The sequence below is a fragment of the Hyperoodon ampullatus genome, assembly GCF_949752795.1.
Source record: "Hyperoodon ampullatus genome assembly, chromosome: 17".
Lineage (NCBI taxonomy): Eukaryota > Metazoa > Chordata > Mammalia > Artiodactyla > Ziphiidae > Hyperoodon > Hyperoodon ampullatus.
In genome coordinates this window covers 8,898,226-8,925,925 of record NC_136930.1, presented here as the reverse complement: position 1 = coordinate 8,925,925, position 27,700 = coordinate 8,898,226, and the positions used below count along the sequence as shown (strand labels likewise).

General features: G+C 42.0%; 1 protein-coding gene across 1 annotated transcript; it reads left to right on the top strand.

Moving 5' to 3' along the window:
• On the top strand, nt 1–22,722 carry GGH (gamma-glutamyl hydrolase; the record flags this gene model as incomplete). Its single annotated transcript, XM_079722472.1, has 9 exons — nt 1–115; nt 3,062–3,176; nt 7,104–7,154; nt 10,919–11,003; nt 14,221–14,359; nt 16,545–16,651; nt 16,735–16,825; nt 20,784–20,921; nt 22,434–22,722. 9 exons carry the CDS (start codon nt 1–3, stop codon nt 22,553–22,555), a joined length of 963 nt encoding a protein of 320 aa, XP_079578598.1. The 3' UTR covers nt 22,556–22,722.
• Between the last annotated feature and the right edge of the window lie 4,978 nt (nt 22,723–27,700).

The following is a 27,700-nucleotide window of genomic DNA, read 5'->3' as shown; positions in this document are numbered from 1 at the left end:
ATGGCGAGCTTGGGTCTTCTGCTGAGAGTGCTGGTCCTGGTCCTGGTCCTGTGCGGGGCGGCGAGCCTTGGGCTGTCCGCTCCTCCCGCCCCCACCTCCAAGAAGCCCATCATCGGTGAGGAGGAGGCGGGGGCCGGGGGCCGGGACCGCGGTGGGCGCTTCCAGCAGCTGTGCTCTGGCGGCTACGTCCTGTCCTGGAAGACCCAAGTTCAGGGTTAGGATGTGTGCCTTCCTGTGTAGCACAGGGGCCAAGCCATCATTTGGATCGTGCTGAAATATAGCTAATTAATGCCTCGTTGATTTCCTCAACTCCAAGGCTCTTAAAATTGGAAGGGAGGAAGGTGCACTGTGAAGAATGCTGCGGATGGTTTTCTTGTTTGTACTTAGCTAGGAATTTCTACTGATCAGATGGATTCTGTACATGCATTATCTTTACTAAAATTTCACTGGCAGGGGGCGCATTTCGAGGAACGATGCATTATAACGTATAAAAATCGAATTGGCTAGATAATCAAGAAATAATGGTATACCTTGGTCTTTGTCATCTCCAGCAGAGGAGGCCAGCAGCGGCTGGTGTGATCCTAATGGCAATTCTATTCGGTGTTAAAGTGAAGCATGTCATTTTTCGTTTTCGACAAATGTATGTTTTAAAAAGAGAGTAAAATCAATTTGCATTGCCAGAATAGACATTTGATACTGGGCAGGGGAAAGCAACCCAGGAGAAATCAGCCCGGATTTTAAATTTGCAGAAAGTAACTTGTGTGTGGACAGTTAAGATGGTCTCATTTTAGCTGTAGTGTTATGCTTTTCGTATTGTTTTTTGTGTGTTTCCCCCCTCCCGAAGATGGGCACTGTATTGTGTAACTAAATAGAAAGTAGATGGGCATTTTTTCATGTATTTATTGGTAGTGCCCAGTTTTCAAATGTGTTGTGTATCAGTATTTGGAACTCGGAATGCCTTATTTTATAAGCTACTTAAAACAGTGGTTAGACTCGCCCAGGGGAATTAACTCAAAGTGTAATCGCATGTAGTGTGCTGGGAACTGTGGGTGCAGAGGGGAGGGAAAAAGGAAGGAAGAGGAGTGGTTGGTTTCCCTTTGCTAGAAACAGTGGTTTCTAGGAAACAAGTCCAGGGTCAAATACAGAAAAAGTAAGGAAGCTTTTGGTTTACCCTGATCAGTTAAGACAACATAGTTAACTGAACACCTGTGTGCAAGGCACTGAGTTAGAAGTGCAGAGGATTCCAAGAAAAGAAGCCGCGAAATTCATGAGATGGCCTCAAAGTATGGGTAGAATTTTGGTCCCATTTTGAGGGGCGGGAATATAGCCGAGCTCTTGTCCCAGGATGGAGAGGGGGCGGGGGAGAAGTTGGTGGAACTTACCTGCTCTAATGTACTTTCCTCCTTTCTGGTACCTTGTGTCCACATGTCCCCTGCCCGCCTTTGTGGCACCTCATCCCTGCCTGCCCTGTAACCACTGCATTTCCTATGACACTCCCTAATTCTTTCCCTGCCAAATTGTTATTGTCCTTAATAAGGGCGATCTGACCGCTCCCTGAGGAGAAAAGCAGTCTTACTGAACAAAGTTTGGCATGTGGCATAGATGTTAACTGAGTGCCTGATGAATGCCAGTTGTTGTAAGAAGCTGGGGATACAGGTGACTGACTGATAAGGACGGCCCTGCCTGTCAGGTGGCCTACAGAGACACTGAAGGTGTTCCAAGTGGTGAAGTAGTGAGCGGTACAGGCACAGGTATCCTCTCCGGAGAGATGTGTTTTGATGTGTCCTGGATGCCAGTGCTGTGCTGGGGCTGAGGTTTCAGGGGTAAGAGGCAGCCAGAGTGGTAGGTGGGCCCGAGCATCAGGGTCTGTAGAGTATGTGAAAGTTTAGGAGCCCATCGAAGTGCTCAAGCAAGGAGGTACCCCCTGCTGCTTTGATCTCTCTCTCTCTCTCTCTCTCTGATTTCCTTTCCTGTCACTTTGTCCCCTTGCCAATACAGGACTCTAGTCACAGGCACTCCTTGCCGTGGGTCAGGCACAGAGCTGACTCGGGGTCTTTGCACTTGCTATCCCTCACCCTGGAACCGTCTTCCTCCAGATATCCACATGTGGCTGACTCCCTCACCTCTCTGAAGTCCTGCCGACAGTGTCATGTTCTGCCTTCTGAGAGAGGACTTGCCTGGCCACCGCCTTTAAGAGACTTTCTTCTCTCCTATAGACTGGAACTTACCCAATCCTTCCTTCCCCAAACACACACCTTCTGCTGCTGCTTTACTTTTCTTCTCGGCTCTTACCACCAGCCGTCACACTATTGTTTACCCTTTTGATCTTGTTTACTGTGCTTCCTCTCTTCTCTCCCTTCTGCACACTAGAGTTAAAGCCCACAAAGCAGGGATTCGGTTTGTTCAGTTCACTCATGTGTCCCCAGCACCTAGTTCAGTGCCTGGTATATAGTGTGATTCAGTAATATATGCCAAAACAGTGAATGGTGATACCATCAGATTTCTTTCCATGTGGAGAACTGGTTGGAGTTGGAAGGCAGTTGTTTAAGAAAGGATGCAGAGAGACCTTTTAAGGGGCTATTATAATAGTCTGGGGTCGGGGGGACGCAAGATATTAGTTGCTTGGATTAAGGTGGTGTGGATGACGTTGGAGAGATATGGATAGAAGATATTTTCACTCCTTTACTTTGTTGTCAAGGAAACGATGTGCCTTAGAGTGTGTGTGTGGGAAGGGAGAGGCCTCCTTCTAGACTGAAGGATCTGTACTCTGAAGTTGATTCTAGCTTTTGTGAAAAAGGCTGGTGCTATTGTAGACCTACTTTGGGGGCTTATTTGGCCTCCCTAACGAGGCAAGAGAGAAGGCTACTTAAAACTCAGATCAGCCTCCACTACTCCTTCCCCAAATTCTATAGATGTGCTTTCAGGAGAAGCTTCATATTTAATTCTGTGAATTAAATGAGTAGAGTAGTGACATTTCTAGGGTGATGTGTTTCCGTTTCTGAGCAGGAAAAAAGGAAATTGCTTGAAACTGAAACTTTTTTTTTTTTTTTTTGTAATTTAGGAATATTAATGCAAAGGTGCCGTAGTGAGAACATGAAAATCCTGGGAAAATACTATATTGCTGCATCCTATGTAAAGTATCTGGAGTCCGCAGGTGCGAGAGTTGTACCCATAAGGTATGATTCGATATTTTTTACACTGAGTAATAAAACCTACAACTGCTGTTTTATCTCTAAAATTATCTTTTATCTCTAAAATGAATGCTTTCTCTCCTATGATCACGTCATTCAAGTGTGTTAACATCACACCTGATTTTTGTCACAACATCTAATGCTTAGGACTCTCTCATTAAGTCGTTTAAAGTGTGAAGCTCTGTGCGTCTATGATATCGTTAGACGTGTGGCATATGTATTAGACAGAGAATGAAATGAGTGACCTTTACCCCCAGAAAAGGTGATCCTCATCAGACATCGTGAAAGTAATGGAGTGAAAGCACCTACAGCTTCACCAGCTTCATCCCGTAATATTAGGATAAGGAAACACTTAGGGAATCAAGGAGTGTTCTAGAAGAGGACTTTTAAAACACCTTTGCGCTCTACTCTGGAAGTTTGGAAATGACTAATACAGCAGTGTTGCGTCAATATAAAGTACAGGTATTGCAGTTTTAAAGGAGGTGCATTATCTTTGTGGTATAATGACCTAGAATAATAAAATGATTCATGTCATATTCATGACATGACATAATAATAAATGATGCATGTCATTTTGATTTGGAAAGAGTTGAATTTTTTAACAAAAACCTTGTAAGCATTGATATTATCTTATCATCCAAAATTAGTTCTATTTTAGGGTCTTCCAGCACCCTCACCTAATCCATTATAAGTGATTTCACACACAAAACACAACTGTTTGCTCTGGGCAACTTGTTTTTGTAAATAATTTCGCATTAAAAAATTGTAACAAAGAAAAGTACTGCTCAAAAAGAACATTAATACTAAAAATGCAAATATTACAGTTTTGAGAATGGTTCCACCAAATGGTTTTATGTTTAGATTCATAAGGATTGTCTTTTTGCTTGATCTTTTACATTTAACTGTCTCTACTCCAAGATGAACGTTCGCTTTTGACATGAGTCTTCAGTTTTTTAGTAGCAGGTCTAATTTTTCAAATGAAATCTTATTTGGAACCCAGATAACAGCAGCATTTTAGAGCTGAGGCAGAGGCTCTGGACAGTCCTTAGGACAGTGTTGCAAAGTTTTGATCCTGGAAGCTTTTTCTGCAAGCTCTTCTTTTAGGACATAGTGCTGATAACACAGTGGGAGGTGGAGAGTAAAAAGGCAGGTAGGCCAGTTCAGAGGTGGCTGCTAGGTGTGAGTAGGCTAGGTGTGAAGTGAGAAGGGCTTGGCTTAGAGCAGTGGTTGTAGGATCAATGGGTAAATATTCTTTAAAAAAATCAATAAGACCTGACGAGTAATAGAATGAAAGGGCACAGGGAGGAATAGATGAGAATGACAGAAGTTTTGAAATGGGAAATTTTGAAACTAGGGAAGTTTTGAAACTGATGATTTGTAGAATACTGGGACTTAAGACTGAGATACTGAAAACGTGACTGTCAGCATTCCGGTTAATTTCCAGCTTGGGTTCCCCAAGTTCACTTGAAGGTATATTGCTCAGAATTAGAATCATGTGATCCTATAACAACAATGTAACGCATGGCAGCTAAATTCCCAGAGGAACCTGCAGAGGATTGCCTAATGTAGAATGAGACAAGTGATCACACCGATAACATTGGGTTCATTTCTGAATTTCGGATGCTGGGGACCAACTTCTGTAGTGTAGAAGGGAAAAGGAGGAGGATGGGAGACCTAATCCTGGAGCAGTTGAAGAAGTTTGTCTCTGGTGTCCTTCCTCCTTCTGTCTGCTGCCTTCGCCCTCAGGTGCCCGGTGCACTCAGGTTATGATGGTCTTCCGCCACAGGACTAGTGAGACCCACAGAGTGTCCCTCACCTGAGAGCTGGCATGTGGCTGCCCACAGGCTGCTCTTGGCTTAAAAATGTGTTTCATTCACACAGTGCTTAAAATATGTACAAATCAGAAGACTTGGTAAAAGTCTGAATTTTTGGCTTCCTTTTTTCTTTCTTTTTTTTTTTTTTTTGCGGTACGCGGGCCTCTCACTCTTGTGGCCTCTCCCGTTGCGGAGCACAGGCTCCGGACGCGCAGGCTCAGCGGCCATGGCTCACGGGCCCAGCCGCTCCGAGGCATGTGGGATCTTCCCGGACCGGGGCACGAACCCGTGTCCCCTGCATTGGCAGGTAGACTCTCAACCACTGCGCCACCAGGGAAGCCCGTCTTCCTTCTTTTTTGAAGGCAATTATCTGGAGCTCATTTTAAATGGAGCACGTGCTCTCCGTTGGCAACAGTGCCTGTCACTCCTTTTCACGTTGCTGAAGCTGTGTCATTTGCCCTCATTACCAGACTTTCGCTGTTTTCTTTAAAAAGAACGTATTGAGAGGGTCTTTTGTTTCAAGAAAGTCTGATAACATGGAAGCACCATCTGTGTTCAAAGAATGTGACCTGGTCTGTTTTGCCTGCAAGGCCTCTGAGGCGCTTAAGTTTATGACACCCCCTGCCCCCAACCAACAGTTAAGCCCCTTAATAGTGATAAACAGGGCCCGAAAATTCAGTCATGGACAATGGGGGAGCCATTTACTTAGAATGACTGAAGTGACTGGGGGCAGGCTGCATGGCTAGCTGGTAGGAGCTCCTGGAGCGCAGCCGAGCGATCTGAATCCATTCTGGTTCCTCATGGTGGTAGTTGGCCCTCTGGTTTAAATATCCATGGGGAAGATTCTGGGTCCCTGCTGGTTCCTTCTTTGTTGACACAATCTGGGGAGATTGAACTGGCAGAATACTGGGACTCACATTTCATCTTCCTGTCACTTCCCAAGTCACGGCCACCTGCCCATTTATCCTCCATTTAAGATAGTGGTAAGCACCGTTGCAGTGTCACCCACTGCTTTGTGGCTCTCTGCCAGAGGAGGATTATTATGAATTTCTGAACAGCACAGCTTATTTGGGCTTAGAGGAGAGCCTAGAGGAGTTTTCTGGCAAAGCACAGCTATGTTCTGGGCATCATAGGTATCTCCTTAATAATGGGAGAAGTGTCCTAACGCCCTCTAAAACTTTCCTGTGGGGCAGAAATGGACTGTGGTTGATATTTGCCTATTTCTTTTTCGGCAGGTTGAGAAGGCATTATGCCTTTTTATTCTCTTATACAACCAGAAGACTGCTAAACGTAGAACAGATCTTGCAGGAATTCGTAAATAGGATGCTCTTTTCCCTCGTTCTTTCATTCTGTCAAACTTCTGGAAGAGTAACCTGTCTTACTGTGACATAATTCAAGGTTGTAGCTAGTTGTCACAGACTAATCCCATGGGTTTTCTCTGGAGAAGGGAAAAAAATCATCAATAACGTGGTGATTGTTAGGAAAGCCTTACCAGATGTTTGATGAAGGGAACTTCAGAATAATTACCTGGGCAAATTAGGCCCATCTATAGGGACCTGCATGCAGTCTGTACCACCTAGATCTGAACTCTTCTGACTTGTGAATACACAGTAGTTCCGAGACCTTTGCAGTTGGCGGTAGGGGTGGGTTGAAGCAGGAACTTGGCATTTATATTTTTTGCCAAAGCTTCCTGTAGTTAAGATAGGTACGCTAATAAATTTCTCAGTCTTTACTTAAAACTACGGAATATCCTTACCTTTCTTTTTTTTATCTTGGCTAGCAGAGAAATTACTGGTACCCAAATCTCGTAGTCTTTAATGTTTTGCATATTAACACGTACCTCACAATATCAAATTACATTAGACCAGAGGAAAACATGTTTACTTGTCTGATTAGCAAAACAAGGCTATAAGTATGTGGCTTTCACGTAGTTTGAAAAAAAATGCCTCTAGGAAGGCAGAGAGGTGATGTAGTCCAGTATTTAAGAATTATTTTTCACCCGGCTTTTAAAAATTAATGTGGTGACTTCATTTAGAGGCTTACTTTTCTTCTTAAGTTTTGGAAATGGATGTTTTGTAATTATTTTTATTGTTTTCAGGCTTGATCTTAAAGATGAAGAGTATGAAAAGCTTTTCAAATCTATTAATGGGTAAGTTGGCAACATTGGTTTAATATGGTCTAAGCAATGCAAAGAAGTACATATAAATTTAATACATGATTCTATGTAGCTATCTTACAGTGGTGTAATATTAGTTTTCTGAGTTGAGAGGTGCGGAAGTCCTGCAGAGAAAAGGCAGGTTAAGAAATAAATGTTACACAGTAGACAACATACAATTTTTTTTAATGTGCGACATAATCTTTATTCTTTTAATGCTTGTCTTAAATGTTTTGAAGCCACTTCGTGGCATACTGCTTGCTTAGGGGATGTATAAGTCTTAAGAATGAGAATATTAATTGGTTATTTTTCAGAAGGTGACTTGGATAGAACTTGGAAAAAAGTTTTATATCCTCCAGCTTCTTCGCAAAATATATGATTGCTTAGCTCGCAGGGAAAAAAAACCCTCTTAATCATATGAAAAAATGTGCAACATTACTCACAATTAGAGGAAAGCTAATTATAGCAATTAAAAACCATCAAGTCAGCAAAGAGCAGAAAATGTGCTCGTGTTCTGTGGTGAGGCTGTGAGGAAACAGTGTTCTTATCCTTTACTTACGGGAGTTGTTGATCCAAATAATCAATAAACAATTATTAAGGAATAGAAGAGAGTTTTATTCTAGCCAAATGGAGGACTATAGCCCAGGAAGAAAGTGCTCTGGAAAAACACGGTTTTATATCTTGACAGAGCGAAGAACGTACATCAAACACAACAGGGGTACATTCCTTCAAGGTTTTGACAGACAGATTAGCACATATACAGCGAGTCAGCATGACCTTGGTGTCTGGTCTTTGAAGGACTACTAGCATGGGCATCATAGGAAGGGGAGACATTTATCCCTGTCTTCAAAGTGGACTTATTTTGAAACTTCTGGATAATGCATTATTTTCTTAGTGGTTAAAACAGTTGTACAGCACTTGTTTGATGCACCATAAGATAGGCTGTTCTAGTTAGCGTAAAGTTCAAGCCAAATCATGTGTAAGCCAGGATGATGTCCCCATACCTCAATAGGTGAAAATTTCTTCCATCAGGGTGTAAGTTATATAGTCTTTTGGGGGCAGTTTTTTTTTGGTGTTTGTTTGTTTGTTTGTTTTTTGTGGTACACAGGCCTCTCACTGCTGTGGCCTCTCCCGTTGCGGAGCACAGGCTCCCGACGCGCAGACTCAGTGGCCATGGCTCACGGGCCTAGCCGCTCCGCGGCATGTGGGATCTTCCCGGACCGGGGCACGAACCCGTGTCCCTTGCATCAACAGGCGGACTCTCAACCACTGTGCCACCAGGGAAGCCCTTGGGGGCAGTTTTACAGTATCTATTGAAATTTAAAATGCGCATACCATATGACCCAGGAAATCCTTCAGAAGGAATTTTATTTTACAAATATAATCACCCCTTTTAATATATACACACTACTATATATAAAATAGATAACCAACAGGGACCTACTGTATAGCACAGGGAACATACTCAATATTTTATAATAACCTATAAGGGAAAGTAATCTGAAAAAGGATATATATACATACATATACATACATATATGTATAAAAAAAAAGAATCACTTTGCTGTATACCTGAAACTAACACAACATTGTAAATCAACTATACTTCAGTAAAAAAAATAAAATAAAACAGAAAGAAAAATATAAGCCCCCCTTATGTGAAGACTTAGGCCCAAACATATGCATTGTAGAATTGTTTGAAATACTTCTGATTTAGAAGCCATCCAACAGTCCATCAGTTGGGAATTGGATAAAAAAATAGCCTATATGCATATAATAGAATATTATGCACAGGTTAAGAATGAGGCTACCTATAGATGTTGCCCTGAATCACTATTGTTCTGTGAACCATGTGATAAGCAAGGCACATAGTGGTGTGTATAGTATACTACCATTTACTTTTGTTTTTAAAGTTGGGGTGAGGAGATATGTATAACATATATGAGGTCAACATAACAAATTTTAATGGTGGTAATTTCTTTCTTCCTTCTTTTTTTTTAGAGAACACCCATCTTTTTAAAAATTAATTAATTAATTATTTTTGTTGCAATGAGTCTTAGTTGCAGCAGGTGGGCTCCTTAGTTGTGGCTTTGTAGGCTCCTTAGTTGTGGCATTCAAACTCTTAGTTGCAGCATGCATGTGGGATCTAGTTCCCCAACCAGGGATCAAACACACGTTCCCTGCATTGGAAGGCAGATTCTTAACCACTGAGCCACCAGGGAAGTCCCATAATGGTGGTTATTTCTGATCAGGAGTGGGATGGAGGGAGTCTATTTTACTGTAAAGCTTTTATAAAAAGAACTTTTAAAAAATTTTAGAAAACTGTTCATTTATTACTTTTTTTTTTTTTAAAGCTATGTTCAAAACAGTCATTTGTATTCACCTCAGTTTGGATCAGTAAACATTTACAGTAAAGTTAGTTCAATTTAGTGAAACATTTACAATGCCTGTTATATGCAGTGTACTTTGGCATGGACAAAGATAAATAAGTCCAGGAGAGAGTATATGGTAGAACCTCAAAAATATACAGCAGGCAACGAACAGGACTCTAATGCCACTTCAGAAACACCTTTACTGAGCCTTGTATGCAGTTTTTATTTTGGGGGCGGCAGGGCTTGCAGAGATGAAAAGGCAGAGCCTTGCTTTGAAGGAGTTTGTCAACCGAGAGGGACAGTCAAGTTTTACTTTATGAATGGACTTTGAGATTAAACATACCAAGTTTGTTCAGAGGCAGCTTTTTAAATACTGAGTCAGTGAAAAGGGAGAACTGCTAATGAGTCTTCATTAAGCCACTTTAAACTGTAGGATTTTCTGCTTGGTTTTGTGGCAGATGTTCTGCCTTATAGTTTATATATTTCCTACTAGACCATGATCCTACTAACAGCAAAAATTACCCATCTTTGTCTCTGTGGGCTAATACCTATTACTGAATGAACACAGTCTCAAAAGTGATATTTCACATATCTCAAATTCATATTTAAGTATTTTCAAAAATTTTAATATATTTAATCCAACCTTTGTAATCTCTTTTGAATATCCTTAGTTACTTTAAGAGCTTTTTAGAGTTAGTTTAAAAAGTTGATATGAAAACATAAATATTTTTCTATCTCTCTCCTTTATGGGTAGAGTAAAATAAAGTCAAATGTTTGTGACTCTCCCCTTTTTTTTCCTAGAATTTTTTTAGAATGGTAATTGTGTTCTTTTTCAAATTTTTCTAACACTATTCTTATTTCTGAAGAGATTTCAGGGTAATAATAATACATTTAAAATTCCATGGATATTTAATTCTAGCCTACTTTATTTTTATGACTAGTTTGTTCTTTATTGTTAAAACAGATTTTTTTTTGAGCTAAGCCTGACTCATGATTATGGACCTGCAATTGATTTTGGCATCTCTGATCATCTTAATTTAAACCTAGCTATACTTGGAATTTTATTTCTACTTGATTTCTAGCTGTGTGTACTCTCCTCCCTTCCCCCCATTTATTTTACTTTAATTTATCCACACTCTATTTCAAAAATAAACTTGTTTATCCAAGAGGTTTCGTAGAATATGCACAAATGCATTGTTAACTGCAATAGTTTACAAATGGGTGGGATTGTAAATATTTTGTATTTTCTTTTTGCCTAATTTTTCTCATTTTCTCTAATGATCTTGCTGCTTATGTAATAAGGAAAAGTTGTTTTAAAATAAAAAGATTGTTTATTTTCTGGGAGTGGGGAGGGGTTGAAATGCACCCTGTTTGATGTTGTTTCAGGATCCTTTTCCCTGGAGGAAGTGTTAACCTCATGAAGTCAGGTTACGCCCGCGTGGCCAAAATATTTTACAAGTTGGCCATACAGGTAAACCTCAGTTATTTCTTATTATTCCAGGTTAGTTTTTGTAATTTTCCACGAGGATAATTCTTTTTTTAAGCACGTGGTAATACTTCCTGCACAATTACCCTAGTCTCGTCACACCTTTAACTTTTTTATTTTTATTTATTTATTTTTTTTGCGGTACGCGGGCCTCTCACTGTTGTGGCCTCTCCCGTTGCGGAGCACAGGCTCCGGACGCGCAGGCTCAGCGGCTATGGCTCACGGGCCCAGCCGCTCCGCGGCATGTGGGATCTTCCCGGACCAGGGCACGAACCTGTGTCCCCTGCATCGGCAGGCGGACTCTCAACCACTGCGCCACCAGGGAAGCCCACACCTTTAACTTTTGCAGTGCCTGTTCTTTTCCAGCCAGTGGCAGCTCTTGCCCATTTTCTCTGTGCTTCATTTAATTCTGGGCTCCAGGGAGCCTTCAGAGCCCTGCTGGCCGGCCCTCTCTGTTTGAGCTCATTAACGTGAACCAGGCCCTCATGGTGGCTGAGTAAGCTGTCTTCATTATGTACTGGGCATTGTTCATGTGTTGTGTTTTTGTTTTTGTTTTTTTAATTATTTTTTTTGGCTGCATTGGGTCTTTGTTGTTGCGTGCGGGCTTTCTCTAGTCATGGTGAGTGGGGCTACTCTTCATTGCCATGCGTGGGCTTCTCAGCGCGGTAGCTTCTCTTGTTACAGAGCACGGGCTCTGGGCACGTGGGCTTCAGTAGTTGTGGCATGCGGGCTCAGTAGTTGTGGCTCGTGGGCTCTAGAACGCAGCCTCAGTAGTTGTGGCGCACGGGCTTAGTTGCTCCGCGGCATGTAGGATCGTCCTGGAGTCCCCAGGGCTCGAACCCGTGTCCCCTGCATTGGCAGGCATATTCTTAACCACTGTGCCATCAGGGAAGTCCCTGTTCATGTGTTGTTAATTCTCATCTCCTCTCTGTGCAGTGACTTGCAGAGCCTCTCGATTCCTTTTTATTCTCCTAAAAAGACTGCTCCTGCCTTTGCACCATAGCTCAGACCCTGGCTATTTCTCCCCTGAACTGTTAACAGCAATTTTCTAACTAATCTTGCTGGCCCTACTATCTCCCCCAACCTTAAATATTTCCCTAAGAAGCTGCTTTTAGCATATGAGATGCTTGTTTGAAAACTTTTAATGGCTTGGCTCGATGACCTGTAGCCTTTTATAGTCTTTGAGTCAAGATATATAGTGTGTCCACAGCTCACCTTTCCCAGACTTTGCTTGAGCAGGTAATTGCAGCCAGGCTGGTATTTCCAGCACATACTCTGTGTCCTCCTACTTTCAGATCTGCTTAGGATGTTTCTTTCTACCCCGTCCCTAATTTGTGCCTTAGCCAGCTTTTCAGGGAAGCCCAGAGACAGAATATCTTGAAGTTAGCTGTTCATGTCTCATCAGATTGCATGGTTCTGACTCCCTTCAAGGCATTCCTTATTTCATATCATATGGTTCCATGTACTTAGTACATGCTCAGTGGATATTTTTTGGAAAAACTAGTGAACAAAATTGAAATTTTATAACATGAGTGATTTAAAATGCATTTGGAAAGCATATATATGAACATTATAAAGCCACTCTTCCTTTGCATATAGAGACTCATGTAACTGGCTTGTTCAATTAAAAAAAAAAAAAAAGGAGCCACCTAACCCATAAGACCCAAAGGCCTATTTAAAAAAATGTAATTAGGGCTTCCCTGGTGGCACAGTGGTTAAGAACCTGCCAACACAGATTCGAGCCCTGGTCCAGGAAGATCCCACATGCTGCGGAGCAACTAAGCCCGTGTGCCACAACTACTGAGCCCACGTGCCACAGCTACTGAAGCCCACGTGCCTAGAGCCCGTGCTCCGCAACAAAGAGTAGCCCCTGCTCACCATAGCTAGAGAAAGCCTGTGCGCAGCAACGAAGACCCAACACAGCCAAAAATAATAAATAAATAAAAATAAGTAAATTTTTAAAAATGTAATTAGCTACTTGAAGATTTCAAAGCAAAGAAAAAAGCTTAGCAACCTTGAACTTCCATTTAGCTGTAGCCACTGGGGTCCACAGGCCCTGATGAAGAAGCCCTGAGAAGTGATTTCTGTGAGATCTATTCGGTTTCACTCTGTGTCCTTTGCTCTGCTGATCACAATAAACAAAAGACGTGGTCCCAGCAAGTGGGGATTTAACATTTAGTTCAGAAATCAAATTTGGTGCGCATATGGAAACAGAGAACAGTTCAACCCTCTTTTGTGTTTACTGTAAGTGAATGCAGTAAGACCCTTCAACATAACATATACAAATTCTAACTTCTAAAAATAAAATTTTCCAGACTTGCATATAAAAGTATTAAAATCCTATCTTGAGATAGGAAGTATAGGAATTAATGCTGTTCTATATTTTTCTCATTGAAGAGCAGAAAAAAGCTCCCTAACAATTTCCTCATTTAAAATGAGTTACTGTTAGGTTATATTTTACAGTCTATGCAGGAAAACCACTGCTTTTAGAAAAGTTACAAAACCCATTTTTGTAACTATCGGCACATATGGGTTTAATCTTTGGTTAATCAGAAAATTCAGTCGCTGGAATGCTTCTCCCCCAGTCACACTGGTTGTTGTGATTTCCTCTGAAGAAACCCAGTACATTTGTACTTTTTTAGTTGACAACTTTTACTCTCTGAAATTTTATTTTACTTTTGCTTGCCGACTGTTCCTTTCCTTCCAGATCATGGCTTTTACCTGATTTAAATCTGATTAGCTGAAGTTGGTATAATGCAGCTGTTACTATAAATTCTGAGATAATGGAGGAAAGACTTCCATTCAGAGTATGTTCAAAACTGGACAGTCCTTTAAAGCAACAAGATTTGTAGAAAATGTATAAATAGGCATTTACCTGGCATTATCTTTGATATTTACAGTCCCTGAATGTTACATGTGTTGTTTGGTAGTTGACTGGCAAATGTCTGTATCTTTCCCAGCACAACTGAGTTTGGATAGTTTGGTTAATTAAACCTGAACTATTATGTGGGAGCTTGATCTAAGAGAAATTAGGTGATATCCTACTGATAGAAGAGAAAGTGATAGCCTACTACTCTTGATCCTGGAAAACTCCTTAGAAATCCATGTATACCTCAGGTGCCAATCTTGTATGACAAACCAAATGTATAATTTTTATTTTGAAAAGTTTGAGTAAGCTTAGTTTTCTCTTTATTCTGCACAGGGTTTTGATAAAGGAGACTATTTTCCCACGTGGGGGACCTGCCTTGGATTTGAAGAGCTTACGTATCTGGTCAGTGGAGAGAGCTTATTAACCCTCACAGATACTGTTGGAATTAAAATGCCACTGAACTTCACTAGAGGTAAGAATTCTCTTTTGATCCTTAAAAAAATATTAACTGGGCAGGATTAGTAAGTTGCAAATATCAGAGTAAAAAAATGTTCATAACATTTGTTAATTTTTAAATTATTTACACAGGCTGAAGATGTGAATGATCACTTTTCGTACTGAGTTATAAAGTTGGCGTAAGGAATTTTGAACGTTGATAACTTATTGCTTCTAGTGACGTCAGGACAGTGCATGATTAAAAACTCTAAAATCAGACTTGGTTTTGAGTCCTAGCTTTGTCACTTCTGCCTTGGGGAATCATTTAACCTCTCTTAGCTTTAATTTCCTGATTTGTAAAAGCGTTTACCTCTTAGGATTTTTTTGTGAGGATTAAATAAGATAATGTTTTCCAGGTACTCTGATAAGCACTTTAGATATTACTCTAATAAATGTTAGCTATTATTATTATAGTCAGCATTTTTCCCTTGGCTGTGTACTCTGTTCCGATCCCAGCTAGGGTGCACTGCAATTCCATTCTAGTACTGACAACCTGGAGTTAGCACAGACTCCAGTTAGAGGTTATCTCCTTGACTAGACTGCCCTTATGTCTGATACCAGCCATGAGTCACACCCCCAGTCCACCCATACGTCTGATCAGCTGGCCATGAATCTTGGGATTCCCACAATCCCCCTCAGGTCTAATAATTAACTGGAATGACTCTCAGAACTCAGGAAAGTGCTATGTTTGCAATAAAGAGTTTGACTGTAAAGGATCCACATGGGACAAGGTCTGTGAGGGAATATAGAACTCCTTGCCCTCTCCCTGTTGAGTCAGGGCACGTCACCCTCCTGACACATCAATATGTTCACCAACCCTGTAGCCCCGGTGAGCTTTGGTCCTCAGAGTTTTTATCGGGACTTTATTGTGAAGGCATGGTTGATTAAATCATCGGCCATGTTATTGAACTCAATCTCCAGTCCTTGTCTCATCCCTGGAGATCAGGCTAGCTCAAAGTCAGACCTACTCTAGAAGTCCAATGCATGTCCATTGCACTACATAGCCAGGTAAAGTCAGACCTGCTATAATCACGTGGTTAGTTTTTCTGATAACCAGCCTCATCCTGAAGCTGTCCAGGGGCCACCTTGTGTCACCTCATTAGCATTACAAAGACACACCTATCAGTCAGGAGATTCCAAGGGTTTAAAAGCTCCCAGTCAGGAACCCAGGACCAAGACCAGACAAATTCTTTATTTACCAATCTGTGTAAATAGATAATGATTCTTGTAGGTTACTTGATTTCTGAATCATCAGAATTGAATGCTACCAACCACTCCTGTTCTCATAAGGATTTTGGATAGAAAGTAGTAGTTGTTATACATAGAATCTATAAAATGCTCTATACTTTTCAAAGCTCTTTCTCACATTATCTCACTTAATTACTGCAAGAATCCTGTGGGAGGTGTATGTATTAGGTCAGTCTCTTTTGGTTGTATGTGGTTAAAACCGAGTTTATACAAAAAAAGGAATGAAATCCGCTGAAGTAAGGTATCAGCGGATTTTTATTATGTGGGGCTCTGGGATTCTAATGGAAGCCATTGCATCGTGAATGAGGGGTTCATTTAGGGACAGCTGGCATTAGGGCCTTGAACACCATCAGGATTTTCTTAACCCTTTGCTGGTGTATGTCTGTGTCAGACTCCAGAGCCTTCATTGAGGTAAATTGCTTCTTTTGATCTATTTAGTGAGTAGAATTATCTTGGCCTGGTTAGTGTTTTTTCCTACATTGTTGGTATTTTTAACCGTTTAAGTCCCAGATACCTTTGAAAATGTGTTAAAAGTTCTGGGTCATTTCCTGAGTAAACAAATATATACACATATGGAAAATTACCTCTGTTTCAGTGCCGTCTAGAGAACTCATTTCAAAATGCTCTGCTTACTCTATGACCAGCCTGCTCATTATCCCGTCTGAAGAATTTCGGTTATTCATGTTACAATTCTAGAAGAAAAGTACTTAAGTATGGAACATATTTGGAATTGTGTGTTAAACTTATTTTGTGCTTGACTAGAATACTTCTGTGGAAACGATATGTTTGCATATTATTTAGTCATCTTGATTATGTCTTAACAATGGCCTCTCTCTGGCTGTAGATCAGTGACTTCAATGGATTGTATGTTTTTTGTGTTTAAATTATTTCTTTTTATGCTTAAATTATTTCAGGTCCACTGCAGAGCAGAATGTTCCAGAATTTTCCTGCTGACTTGTTGCTGTCATTAGCAAGAGAACCTCTGACTGCAAATTTCCACATGTGGAGCCTCTCTGTGAAGGTATCACATTAATAACACAATGAAATTAATGCATTTAGATTTACTACAGAAGTAATTATTTTGTTCTTATTTTTGTACTTTAGAATTTTACAATGAATGAAAAGTTAAAGGCGTTTTTCAATATATTAACTACAAATACAGATGGCTATATTGAGTTTATTTCAACAATGGAAGGTATGTATCACTGCAGATGTACACTTTATTTTACTTATTATATTTATTAATTTTGATTTTATAGTTCTCTTATGAATAAGATCATGTTACTTTGGGGACTGAAGTTAGAAGTTAGGGCATTTTTGGAGACAGGAGACCTGTTTTGCCCATGTTCCAAATCAGTTGTGGTTTACCTGGGTCACCTTCTATGATAGGGTGATGAAACAGGGAAGTGAAGAGTAAGGGGAGAGTGGATGAAGAAATAAATGGAGAAAGTGATTTCTGTTTCTAGCAATACTGCAGATTAAGTACGTGCTGCAGACAACGCAAAAAGTGTGATTGACATACGGAAAAATATCTTCCTAAGTAAATACATTGATGAAGTGACAGTAAGGGTATTCAGGCCCCAAACCTCAGGAGGTAAGTGGAGTGTTTAAACCAGCCTTATTACTGAGTCAGGAGCGCTTGAGATGAAGCCCAGGAGCCCCCTCCCTGGAGAGCACCCCCATGGAGCAGGACTCGGAAGGCTGGACCCTCAGTGAATCCTGCCTGCAGAACTGCAGGGAGAGTTTGCCATCCTGAACCGTAGCGCTAAGGGGGTGGGCTGGTAAATCGGTAAGCCTCGAGTGTTTTCATGACAGGCCGGTCTAGTGTGGCCCGCGCTATACTAACTGGGAAGTTCGGCACATCTTAAGTCAAAAAGTGTGTTTGAAGTTATCTCGGACTGATAGTGCCTCAACGTGCGTGGCAGAAACAAATATCAGTAGTGCTCTCTGGAGGAACCTGCATTTATCCGGGACTTTTAAGAAGTTTCCTTATGAAGTTTTAAGGAAAGTGATTGGTTCACTGCCAAAACATCACAAGTGCACAAGGAAGCAAAATACCATGAATGAGAGCTTGCAGAAGCAGTAGGTGGTCTTTCAGCTGGTGAGACTGATTGGCGCTACTGGCAAGGCCCGAGCACTGGACTGGAATTAACTGGGATGAAGCGGAAGTAGTTCACGCTATTCACAGGTTGTGGCCATGTCGCTGGCTCTCTTTTTGGGGGAGGTCAGATGTCTGAAGGTTCAGAAACCACCTCCCCGGAATTCTGGGAAGGCTGATGAATCCAGTCTGAAGTGAACCACTCTGAACGTATCTCTCTAACCCTGTCCCCTCCTGTATTTCTTACTTGAGTTGACAGCGTTGTCATTCACCACATCATCTAGTGTGGGCTGCCCTCATCCTCCACATCTAAGAAGTCCATGCCACTTTCTACTTCCCAAATCTTTCTTGGGAATTCTTCTTCCCAAATCTCTCTATTCCTCCTGTCCGACTTCAGCATAAACCACCTGCCACCTGTGTTGCCGCAGGAGCTCCTAACTGTTGCACAAACCTGCCTTCCAGCTGGTCACCAGCAATGCCCCGAGATTCCAGTCTGACCACATTGCTTGGGGAGAAAGCTCCTCAGTGGCTCTTCAGCACTTGGAGGGTGGAGTCTGGATTTCCCAGTCATTTACTCATGGTCTCCCCCGCCTTCATCGCTAGCCTGGATTCCATGCACCCTGTTCAGTGCACACAGCCCTCCACAGAGCAGCACTTCTTGCCCCTGTGCTTTTTCTTATGTTCTTTCCTCTCCTCTGAAAAGCTTTCCTTCCTCCACATTCCCTTCTGCTGATGACCTCTTAGCTAGCTTTAAGAGCTCAGGTCAGTGGGCAGCTCCTGGAGCCCATCCCTGCCCGTTATCCTTTCTCTCCACATCCTCAGTGCTCCTGCTTTATACTTGCTCTGCACATCCTAGGAATGTCTCTTTGCACTTACTTGCTCATGTTCTATCTTTCCTCCTAGGCTAAGAGCTCACTGAGAGCTGGGACTCTGTCATTCTTTGTGTTTCCAGGACTTTATGGAAATCTCAGTAGATGTTGAATAGATGAGTAATTATTTAAATGAAAGAGTTTTGGCTTGGAAATTAGGGAATAGGACTTCATGTTGGTTCTGTTCCTGGCTGTGTCATCATACCAGGCTCATTTGAAATTTTTATCTTCGGAAAGTTTTCTGACACCTACTGGATAGAAACACTTGAGATGCTCCTATTTGCACATTTCCTTCCTGTTCTTGATATTTTGTTCTAAATTAGTGAGCCAGGGCATGATTCCTAGAGTTGTCAGGAGCCTGCATTGATCTTTTATTGACGCAGTTTACAAAAAAAGAGTAAATCTCAACTTGTTTCTGAATGTCAGTGTGTATCTCTGTCCTATCCATTCATCTATCTATATATCTATCTGAAAAATCTTTATTACAATTTATCACTTAGGGTATTTCTTTTTTTAAATAAATTTAATTAATTAATTTATTTATGTATGTCTGTGTTGGGTCTTTGTTGCTGCACGCAGGCTTTCTCTAGTTGCGGCGAGCGGGGGCTACTCTTCGTTGTGGTGCGCGGGCTTCTCATTGCGGTGGCTTCTCTTGTTGCGGAGCACGAGCTCTAGGCACGTGGGCTTCAGTAGTTGCGGTGCGTGGGCTCAGTAGTTGTGCCTCTTGGGCTTTAGAGCACAGGCTCAGTAGTTGTAGCGCACGGGCTTCGTTGCTCCGCGGCATGTGGGATCTTCCCGGACCAGGGCTTGAACCTGTGTCCCCTGCATTGGCAGGCAGATTCTTAACCACTGCGCCACCACTTAGGGTATTTCTTATTCTAAATAATACTTCTCGTATCTCAAAGAAATACATTAGAAGATCTGCCTTTCAGTTACCTATGTGTAACAGTTAATTTCCTGGTCATCCCGCCCACGGGTCTCCTGCTGGTGGCATCACATGTGGTTCAAGACAGAGAAAGAGAGTACGTCACAAAGAAGGAGGGAGGGGGGCAGGGGCGCAGTGGGGAGGGTTGGAGTAGAGTGACCGGAGCTGCTTGCTGGTAGGTTGTTTCCTCTTGTGAATCTAGACTGAAGAAGCCTAGGATAAAATAGGCTTCCTTCTTCTGACGTGATCTCTCTCAGCAGAATCTCATGGGATATGAGGACAGTGCCCTTTTCCCTAGATATCTCTACTTTTGGATAATTCATTTCTCTAAGTATCTCCCCATGGTAGTCAGGGTTATAATTTCAAAGCAAAAATAATAGAGGGAGGATTTTCTTTTCAATTAAAATGAGGAAAGGCATATGTGAAGAGAAAAAGAGATGAGTATAGATATTTCTCAGAAGGTAAATATTATACATATTTTTTTTTTAATTATGGAATTTTAAAACCATATTTAGAAGTAGAGAGAGTAAGATAATGATCCCCTGGGTACCTTTTTCTAATTTCAACAACTATCACATTTATGTGGCCATTCTTGTTTCATATCTGTTTTCTCCTCATACCAGCTTAGGTTTTGGAGTAAATCCTAGGGATCGTATCATTTTTGTATATAAAGATATTTAAGAATTCTAAAAATAAGTGAAATACATTACCAAAAGTCTTCCACACCAAATTTAAACTTTTAAAAACTATTTAAAAATTGGCAGCATGAAACCATGAACCTTTCCATAGACTGAGAGAGAGAGACACAGTTTAGCCTGAGACTTACGTAAAAGGACACTAAAGATGCTGGCGTAGTTCATGCTCATGTGAATGTCATTATAGGAGGGGATGAAAATGCGGTATGAAGTGGGGGGAAGAGAGTTGTAGAAGAAACTTGTGACCAATCAGATGTGCACTTGACTGTTAAGCTGGGATATATTCAAAGTCTCAGTTATTTCTCTCTACTCTGATCACCTAGTAAAGGGAATCAGGTTTCAAATTATAAAAGGTTATAAGTCAGTGAAATATTGTATTGTGAACTTTCACATTGACTATTAACTGAAATTGTTTGTGTCTGAGAGAATGCACAGTTTAATTTTGTCTGACATTGGGTGTTATAAAAATAATGTTTTACACGGGATGTAAAACATAATTTAATTGTAAGTAACATCCCAGACCATTGTTACTACTTAATACTCACCAGTCTATGTTCTTTGTGCAGGATACCAGTATCCAGTATATGGTGTCCAGTGGCATCCAGAGAAAGCTCCTTATGAGTGGGGAAACTTAAAAGGCATTTCTCATGCACCTAATGCTGTGAGGGCTGCATTTTATTTAGCAGAGTTCTTTGTGGCTGAAGGTAATACGGGGCAGGGGTTATAATTTTGTCACCCTAGTGTGGTTTTGAAGGAAATTGCCCTCATCTGAACTTCTGTGTACTTTTACTCTATAAATGTTCTGTAGGTTTAACTTTTAAAAAAACTAATTCATTTGAAGGCCCTGAAATTGAGATATTAGTCATTCAAATCAAACCAGGACAGTTATTTCAGTTAACAGTACTGTACAGTCTAAAGTGGGCTGATTTCCTGAACAACAGCATAAAGATTGTTTTGTTTTGTTTCCTTGAGTGCTTTTTTTTTTAGATTCCCCTCCAATTACTCTTTTTAGGGATAATGATTTAATTATGACATTCTCTGAGAATTAGATCTTACTTTTCCAAGACAATTATGTAAATTGACTCTATACTCATCAGTCTGTGGCTTTAAGGCTGCCTATCTGTCGGTATCGGCACACTGGAGAAAGTTAATACGCTTTGCCTGCTTTTTCATGATGAAAACACAGGCACAGTCATGCTATGTTATGTTTGTGGGTAAACTGAGAATTTGGTTATAGATGCTTGAGCTTTAGTTGAGTGATATGGGTGTAAGACAGAGCTACGAACACAACTTTCAAGGGATAGGGCGTCACTCTGGCAAGTCGCGGCCCCGGGAGGATTTCCCTGAGCTTTGTTTGCATCCTCTCTTCACGCTTGCCCTGAGGTTTTATCAACCCTCCGTCCACACTCGCAGGTAAAGTGCTTCCTCCTGAGTTCACTGTGGTTTAGAATTGTGCTCCGTTGAATGGGTCGTTTCATTACAAAAGCCCCAAATTAAAAAACAGTTCTCCCATGTGTAGTGTTAGCCCCAAGAAACATCTTCATGTCGTGTGTGTAGGAGTAAGTGAGAACAGCAGGGGGCGGAGCAAGGCTCTCTGCAGCAGTGTCACAGGAACGGCTACGTGGCCTTCATTGTCCAACATCCCTCTTTCTAAAAATGCCACGGAAGCCCGTATTTACTTTATTTTGACTTTAGGGTAAAGTCTGAGCCCTCACACCTGAAGTTTAGCCGTGCGACTTCTTTGTGCCTCCTTGCTTTTCAGATTTCTGCCTTACCTGGGGGAGATGCCTCCCTTCTCCCCCACCTCAGCTTTGCCAGTGTCTCCATCCTCTTGAAGTGTCTTCCTGATTAGCCTATAAAAACTTCTGTGTGGTGACTAGACAAGACTTCTTGAGCGTTAGGACCTTGCCTTGTGGATGTCGCCATCCCCAGGCCCTGCATCAAGCCATGCACACAGTAGGCGCCTAGTAGACATTTGAATGAAGGGGGAGTGAGCACCACGTGGGGTCTGGTGCGGGGTAGGCACGGCTGCTGTCAGGAAGGCTGTACTGCAAATCAGGTGCTGCTTCATTTGGGGGAAATTTGGTAAGACGTTTCTCCTTTTTGCTGGTATTATCCCACTTAATAATGCTGATTATAGGAAGAAATATTTTAAAGTAGCCTTTTGAAAATTGTATCCTATCTTTTTAAAAATTAGCGCTTTCTTTTTCTTGCAGCTCGGAAAAACAATCACCATTTTGAATCCGATGTTGAAGAGGGCAAAGCACTAATTTATCAGTACCGTCCAGTTTATACTGGGAACATTTCTTCGTTTCAGCAAAGTTATATATTTGATTGAAAGCCTTCAGTGTGTTAACAGAGAAATTTTGATTAACTCCATGATTAAACTGTTGTAATAACTTGTTACTCATGATGATAATAGAAGGCCACAGAGATTCCGTTTCTATGATGTGACTGGCTCTGATTCTTCATTCAGTACTTTTGACTATTTATATCACATTTGATAATCAGTCAGTGAGACAGATACATAATCTGAGTGTTTTTCATGGAAAAGCTTTCTTTTATCTGAAGATTAGAAAAAAATAAATTTATTGAAAATACAGATATTTTATTTTTTCTAACTGATTGATTCTGGAAGTACGTACCACTCCCTACCCATCCACCTGCCTCATCCTTGCTGAAGACTCTTTATTTTTTTATTAATTTTTATTGAGTTATAATTAACGTACAACATTATGTGAGTTTTAGGTGTGCAACATAGCGATTTGATATTTGTATACATTATAAAATGATCATCACAATAAGTGCAGTTAATGTCACCGTAGGAGATTGTTACCGTGTCATTGACTGTTTTTTCTCTGTGTATATTACATCTTCAGGACTTAACTCATTTTGTAACTGGAAGTTTATATCTCTTAATCCCCTTTACCTACTCTGCCCTACCCCCTGCCTTTCTCCCCTCTGGCGACCACCTGTTCATTCTCTGTATCTATGACTGTTTCTGTTTAGATGTGTTTGTTCATTTGTTTTATTTTTTAGATCACACATATAACTAAAATCATTCAGTATTTGTCTTTCTCTGTCTGACTTACTTCACTTAGAATAATACCCTCCAGATCCATCTATGTTGCCACAAATGGCAAGATTTCATTCTTTTTTTATAGCTGAATAATATTCCAGTGTGTGTGTGAATACATAATGGGATGTATACGTATATATGGAATATATGTACATACATATGTACATATGTTTGTATATATGTATATTTATTGGGTTGGCCAAAAAGTGCCTTCAGTTTTTAAGTAAAAATAAAAGACACATTTTTCATTTTCACCAAGAACTTTATTGAACAACATATTCACCCTTTTATTCCACTACCTTCTGCCATTTTTCAGGCAACTTCATAATTCCATCTTCCCAGAACATTTTACCTTTTTGAGCAAAGAACTGTTCCAGGTACCTTTTACAATCTTCTGGGGAATTGAAATTTTTTTCTATTAAGAGAATTTTGTGAAGACCTAAATAAATGGAAATCCGAAGGTGCAATGCCCGGTGAGTAAGTACGGCAGATGAATCAGAACTTCCCAGCCAAGCTGTAACAGTTTTTGCCTGGTCATCAAAGAAACATGCGGTCTTGCATTATCCTGATGGAAGATTACACGTTTTCTGTTGACTAATTCTGGGTGCTTTTCATTGAGTGCTGCTTTCAGTTGGTCTAATTGGGAGCAGTACTTGGAGTTAATCGTTTGGTTTTCCGGAAGGAGCTCGTAATAGAGGACTCCCTTCCAGTCCCACCATATACACAACATCACCTTCTTTGGATGGAGACCAGCCTTTGGTGTGGTGGGTGGTGGTTTACTTCACTTGCCCCATTATCTCTTCCGTTCCACATTGTTGTACAGTATCCACTTTTCATCGCCCACCACAATTTGTTTTAAAAACGGAACATTTTTCTTAACGTTTAAGTAGAGAATCACATGCGGAAATATGGTCGAGAAGGGTTTTTTCCGTTTAGCTTAAGTGGAACTCAGACATCAAAACAACATAACCAAGCGGGTGCAAATGATTTTCAGCCGTTGATTTGGATATTTTGAGTATGTCGGCTATCTCCCACGTGGTATAACATTGATTGTTCTCAGTTTAATGTCTCGACTTGATCGCTATCAACTTCAACTGGTCTACCTGACCGTGGAGCATCATCCACTGAGAAATCTCCAGCACAAAACTTCGCAAACCGCTTTTGACATGTTCGATCAGTCACAGCACCTTCTCCATACATTGCACAAATCTTTTTTTTTGCGTTTCAGTTGCGTTTTTACCTTTCTTGAAATAATAAAGCATAATATGCCGAAATGTTTTTTTCTTCCATATTCAATATTAAAATGGCTACACAAAAATTTGCCAATTTTGCTGTTTTTTTTTAATGCACTTTGATATGACAGCTGTCACGTTAAGAATCTAATAAAATTGTTTTGAATGATGTTGAAGACAACTAAGTGCTACTAGAGCCATCATAGGCAGAAAACCAAACAAACATTTTGGCCAACCCCAATATATGTATATGTGTATATGTGTATATATATATATATATATATATATACATACACACACTGCATCTTCACTCATTCATCTATCCATAGACACTTAGGTTGCTTCTGTATCTTGGCTATTGTAAATAATGCTGCAGTGAACATGGGTACATAAATCTTTTCAAATTAGTGACCTTTGTTTTCTTCAGATAAATACCCAGGAGTGGAACTGCTGGATCATATGGTGGTTCTAATTGTAGTTTTCTGAGGAAACTCCATCCTGTTTTCCACAGCGACTCCACCAGTTTACATTCCCACCAACAGTGCATGAGGGTTCTTTTTTCTGCACATCCTCACCAACACTTGTTCTTTCTTGTCTTTTTGAAAACAGCCATTTTGACAGGTGTGCGGTGGTATCCCACTTGGTTTTGATTTGCATTTCCCTGATGATGAGTGATGTTGAGCATCTTTTCATGTGCCTGGTGGCCATCTGTATGTCTGAAGACACTTTAAATCCTATCTCTAGTTCACTGTGATATATTCCTCCTCTGAGTCTCTGGAGTAGTGTGGTGCGCGCGTGTGTGTGTGTGTGCGTACACACACATATTTCTGTTTCAGCTCTGCAGTTAAAGTGCACTCCTCTTGAAAGCAGAGTGTGTGCTTTTATCTCCCACAATGTTCAGCACAGTAGGTCTGTAATGTTTGTGATCATTTGTGAATGTATTTTCTTCCATGGAAAATAATTTGAATGCTGTCGTATATTTACCTGGTTATATTTTAATATAGTTCTCAATCTGTGTTTCCCTCTTCCACCCCTCACCATCCCATATACCCTCACAAACACTGAAACGTAGGCATTCCTTGGGGACAACCAAACAGAAGAGAGGATTTTTTGAGCTGTTTCTGACACCGTGTAGGTATCTGCTGTCCTTATTCTTCCAGAGATGCTGCTGGAGAAGGGAACATGGGAAACAGAGTGATTGGGCAAGATGCTGGAGGAGACTAGGCACGATTTTATGTACAGAAAGATAGGAGCAATAATTTGAAGACACTGAGGTAAACTGTACACTTTGGGCAGTAAGGCCAAACAGAACATAAAAATCAAAGGGGGTTAACACACTTAATCAGTTGAAAGACCTTAACGGGAGTGCGGCAGATTTCGTTTTTGTCTATGAGCACGAAGATTCCTTGTTAAGTCTTGACGGATGTGCTGTTTCTGGCTAATTTCATGTCTTTCACCAAGAGAAAAAGGTAGTGACACTGTTCTTACACTGCCCGGGCTCTTCCCAGCCCGTCTGTTGCAATGTTGTAGATGTTCTTGTCTCTGAAGTTCCCTAGTAGCCCCGAATCCCAACGGTATCATTACTCACAGTGCTGAATCATCCATCCTCCTGCCCGTGAATGCTGGCTTCTCATTGCTCCCAAGGATTCTCACTGTGCTCCACCGATCATGGCCGCAAATGGCCATCTTTTTTCTTCTTCACTCATGCTAAGTTTTCCATTTTTGCCAACCATGTGGTTTTTTTAAAGTCTTTTCGCTGGAAGCACTTTATTCCAAGAATGGAATCTCTTGCAAAGTTGGCAACACCCCTGCCTTCCCCACGCCACCATGCAGAGGCTCAGCAGGCAGCCCGAGGGCCAGTGAGGAGGGCTTCCCATTCGGGCAAGGCGTGCCTGTCCCTGGTCAGCTTGGCTGGAGTCGGACCCAGGGCAGCCGGACGTCGCTACATCAGCGGAGCCAAGCGAGGACGTGCCTTAGAAGCGCCTGTTGATGTTACGGACCAAGTCAGGAAGTCCCGGGAGGGAGACGGGCGACCACGGCCAGGAGACCGCCTGACGCGCGGGGTAGCCTGGGGGTAGGGCGCCAGCGGCCGGAGGCCCGAAGGCCGAGAGATGGGTGTTGCCACCCCACCGCCTTTGCGTGTGTAAACCGGCGGCGACACTAGCTGGAGAAGTAGAGCCCATACGCGGGCCCACGTGGGGCTCAAGCCCAGGGGTTAGCAGATCTCCCGTTGCCCAGATCCCTGAGCCTGTCCTGTGCCCATCATGAGAGTCACTTAGCACCAGCATGTCAAGGGACTTCCCTGGTGGTCCAGTGGTTAACACTCGGCGTTTCCAATGCAGGGGATGCAGGTTCGATCCCCGGTCAGGAAACTAAGATTCCGCATGCCGCGCGGTATGGCCGCCCCAAAATAAAAAAGAATCAGCATGTCAACAACACTGTTCTCGCCAGGTGGCCCTCCTGGAGCTGTCCCGTCGGCATGAATCCCAGAGCTGCCCAGGGCATCTTGCTGAGCCCAAGGATGCTGGGCAGCACCTGGAAGGGGAGAAGTGGGAGGCGGGACCCGTGCAGCTCAGGCCAGGCTCGGAGTGGCCTGCCCGCGCGGCCCTGCCCTGGCTGGCTTGTCCCCACCGGCGGCTGGGGCAGTGCTTATGAAACGCTGAGGTGCGTGCCTCCTGGGACCGGGGCCCGCACAGGACCAGCTCCAGGCGTGGGGTACCCAGCCCAGAGAGCACTTCTGCCCTTGGCCAGTCTCAGGCACTGGAAAGGGGCTTAGGCAGCTTGGAGGAAGGTACTCCACAGCGTGGAGACCCCTGATGGGCCAGGTCTGAGCAGGGGCTCCGCTTGCCCGAGCCTAAGGGTGATACTGCCTAGCTCAGGGCGGGCCCAGTGACAGCTGCAGCTGGGAGGGTAAACGCTAAGAAGTACTAGAAGGTTTGTTTCTGAGCACAAAGTATGGGTGCCACACTGCCTACCGCGCTCGAAGAAGACATCCCTTACTGTGCCGGCGCTGTTGCCTTGAACCAGTTGGTGGTTCCAGTCAGCTCCCCCTGTTCCTGGGGTTGGCTTGTCAGCTGAAGCTCATTTGTTACCACTCTTGGTGTCGAGCAGTGCTTTCCAAACTTATCTGCATCAGAATCACCAAGATCTAGGGATCTTGTTAAAATGCAGC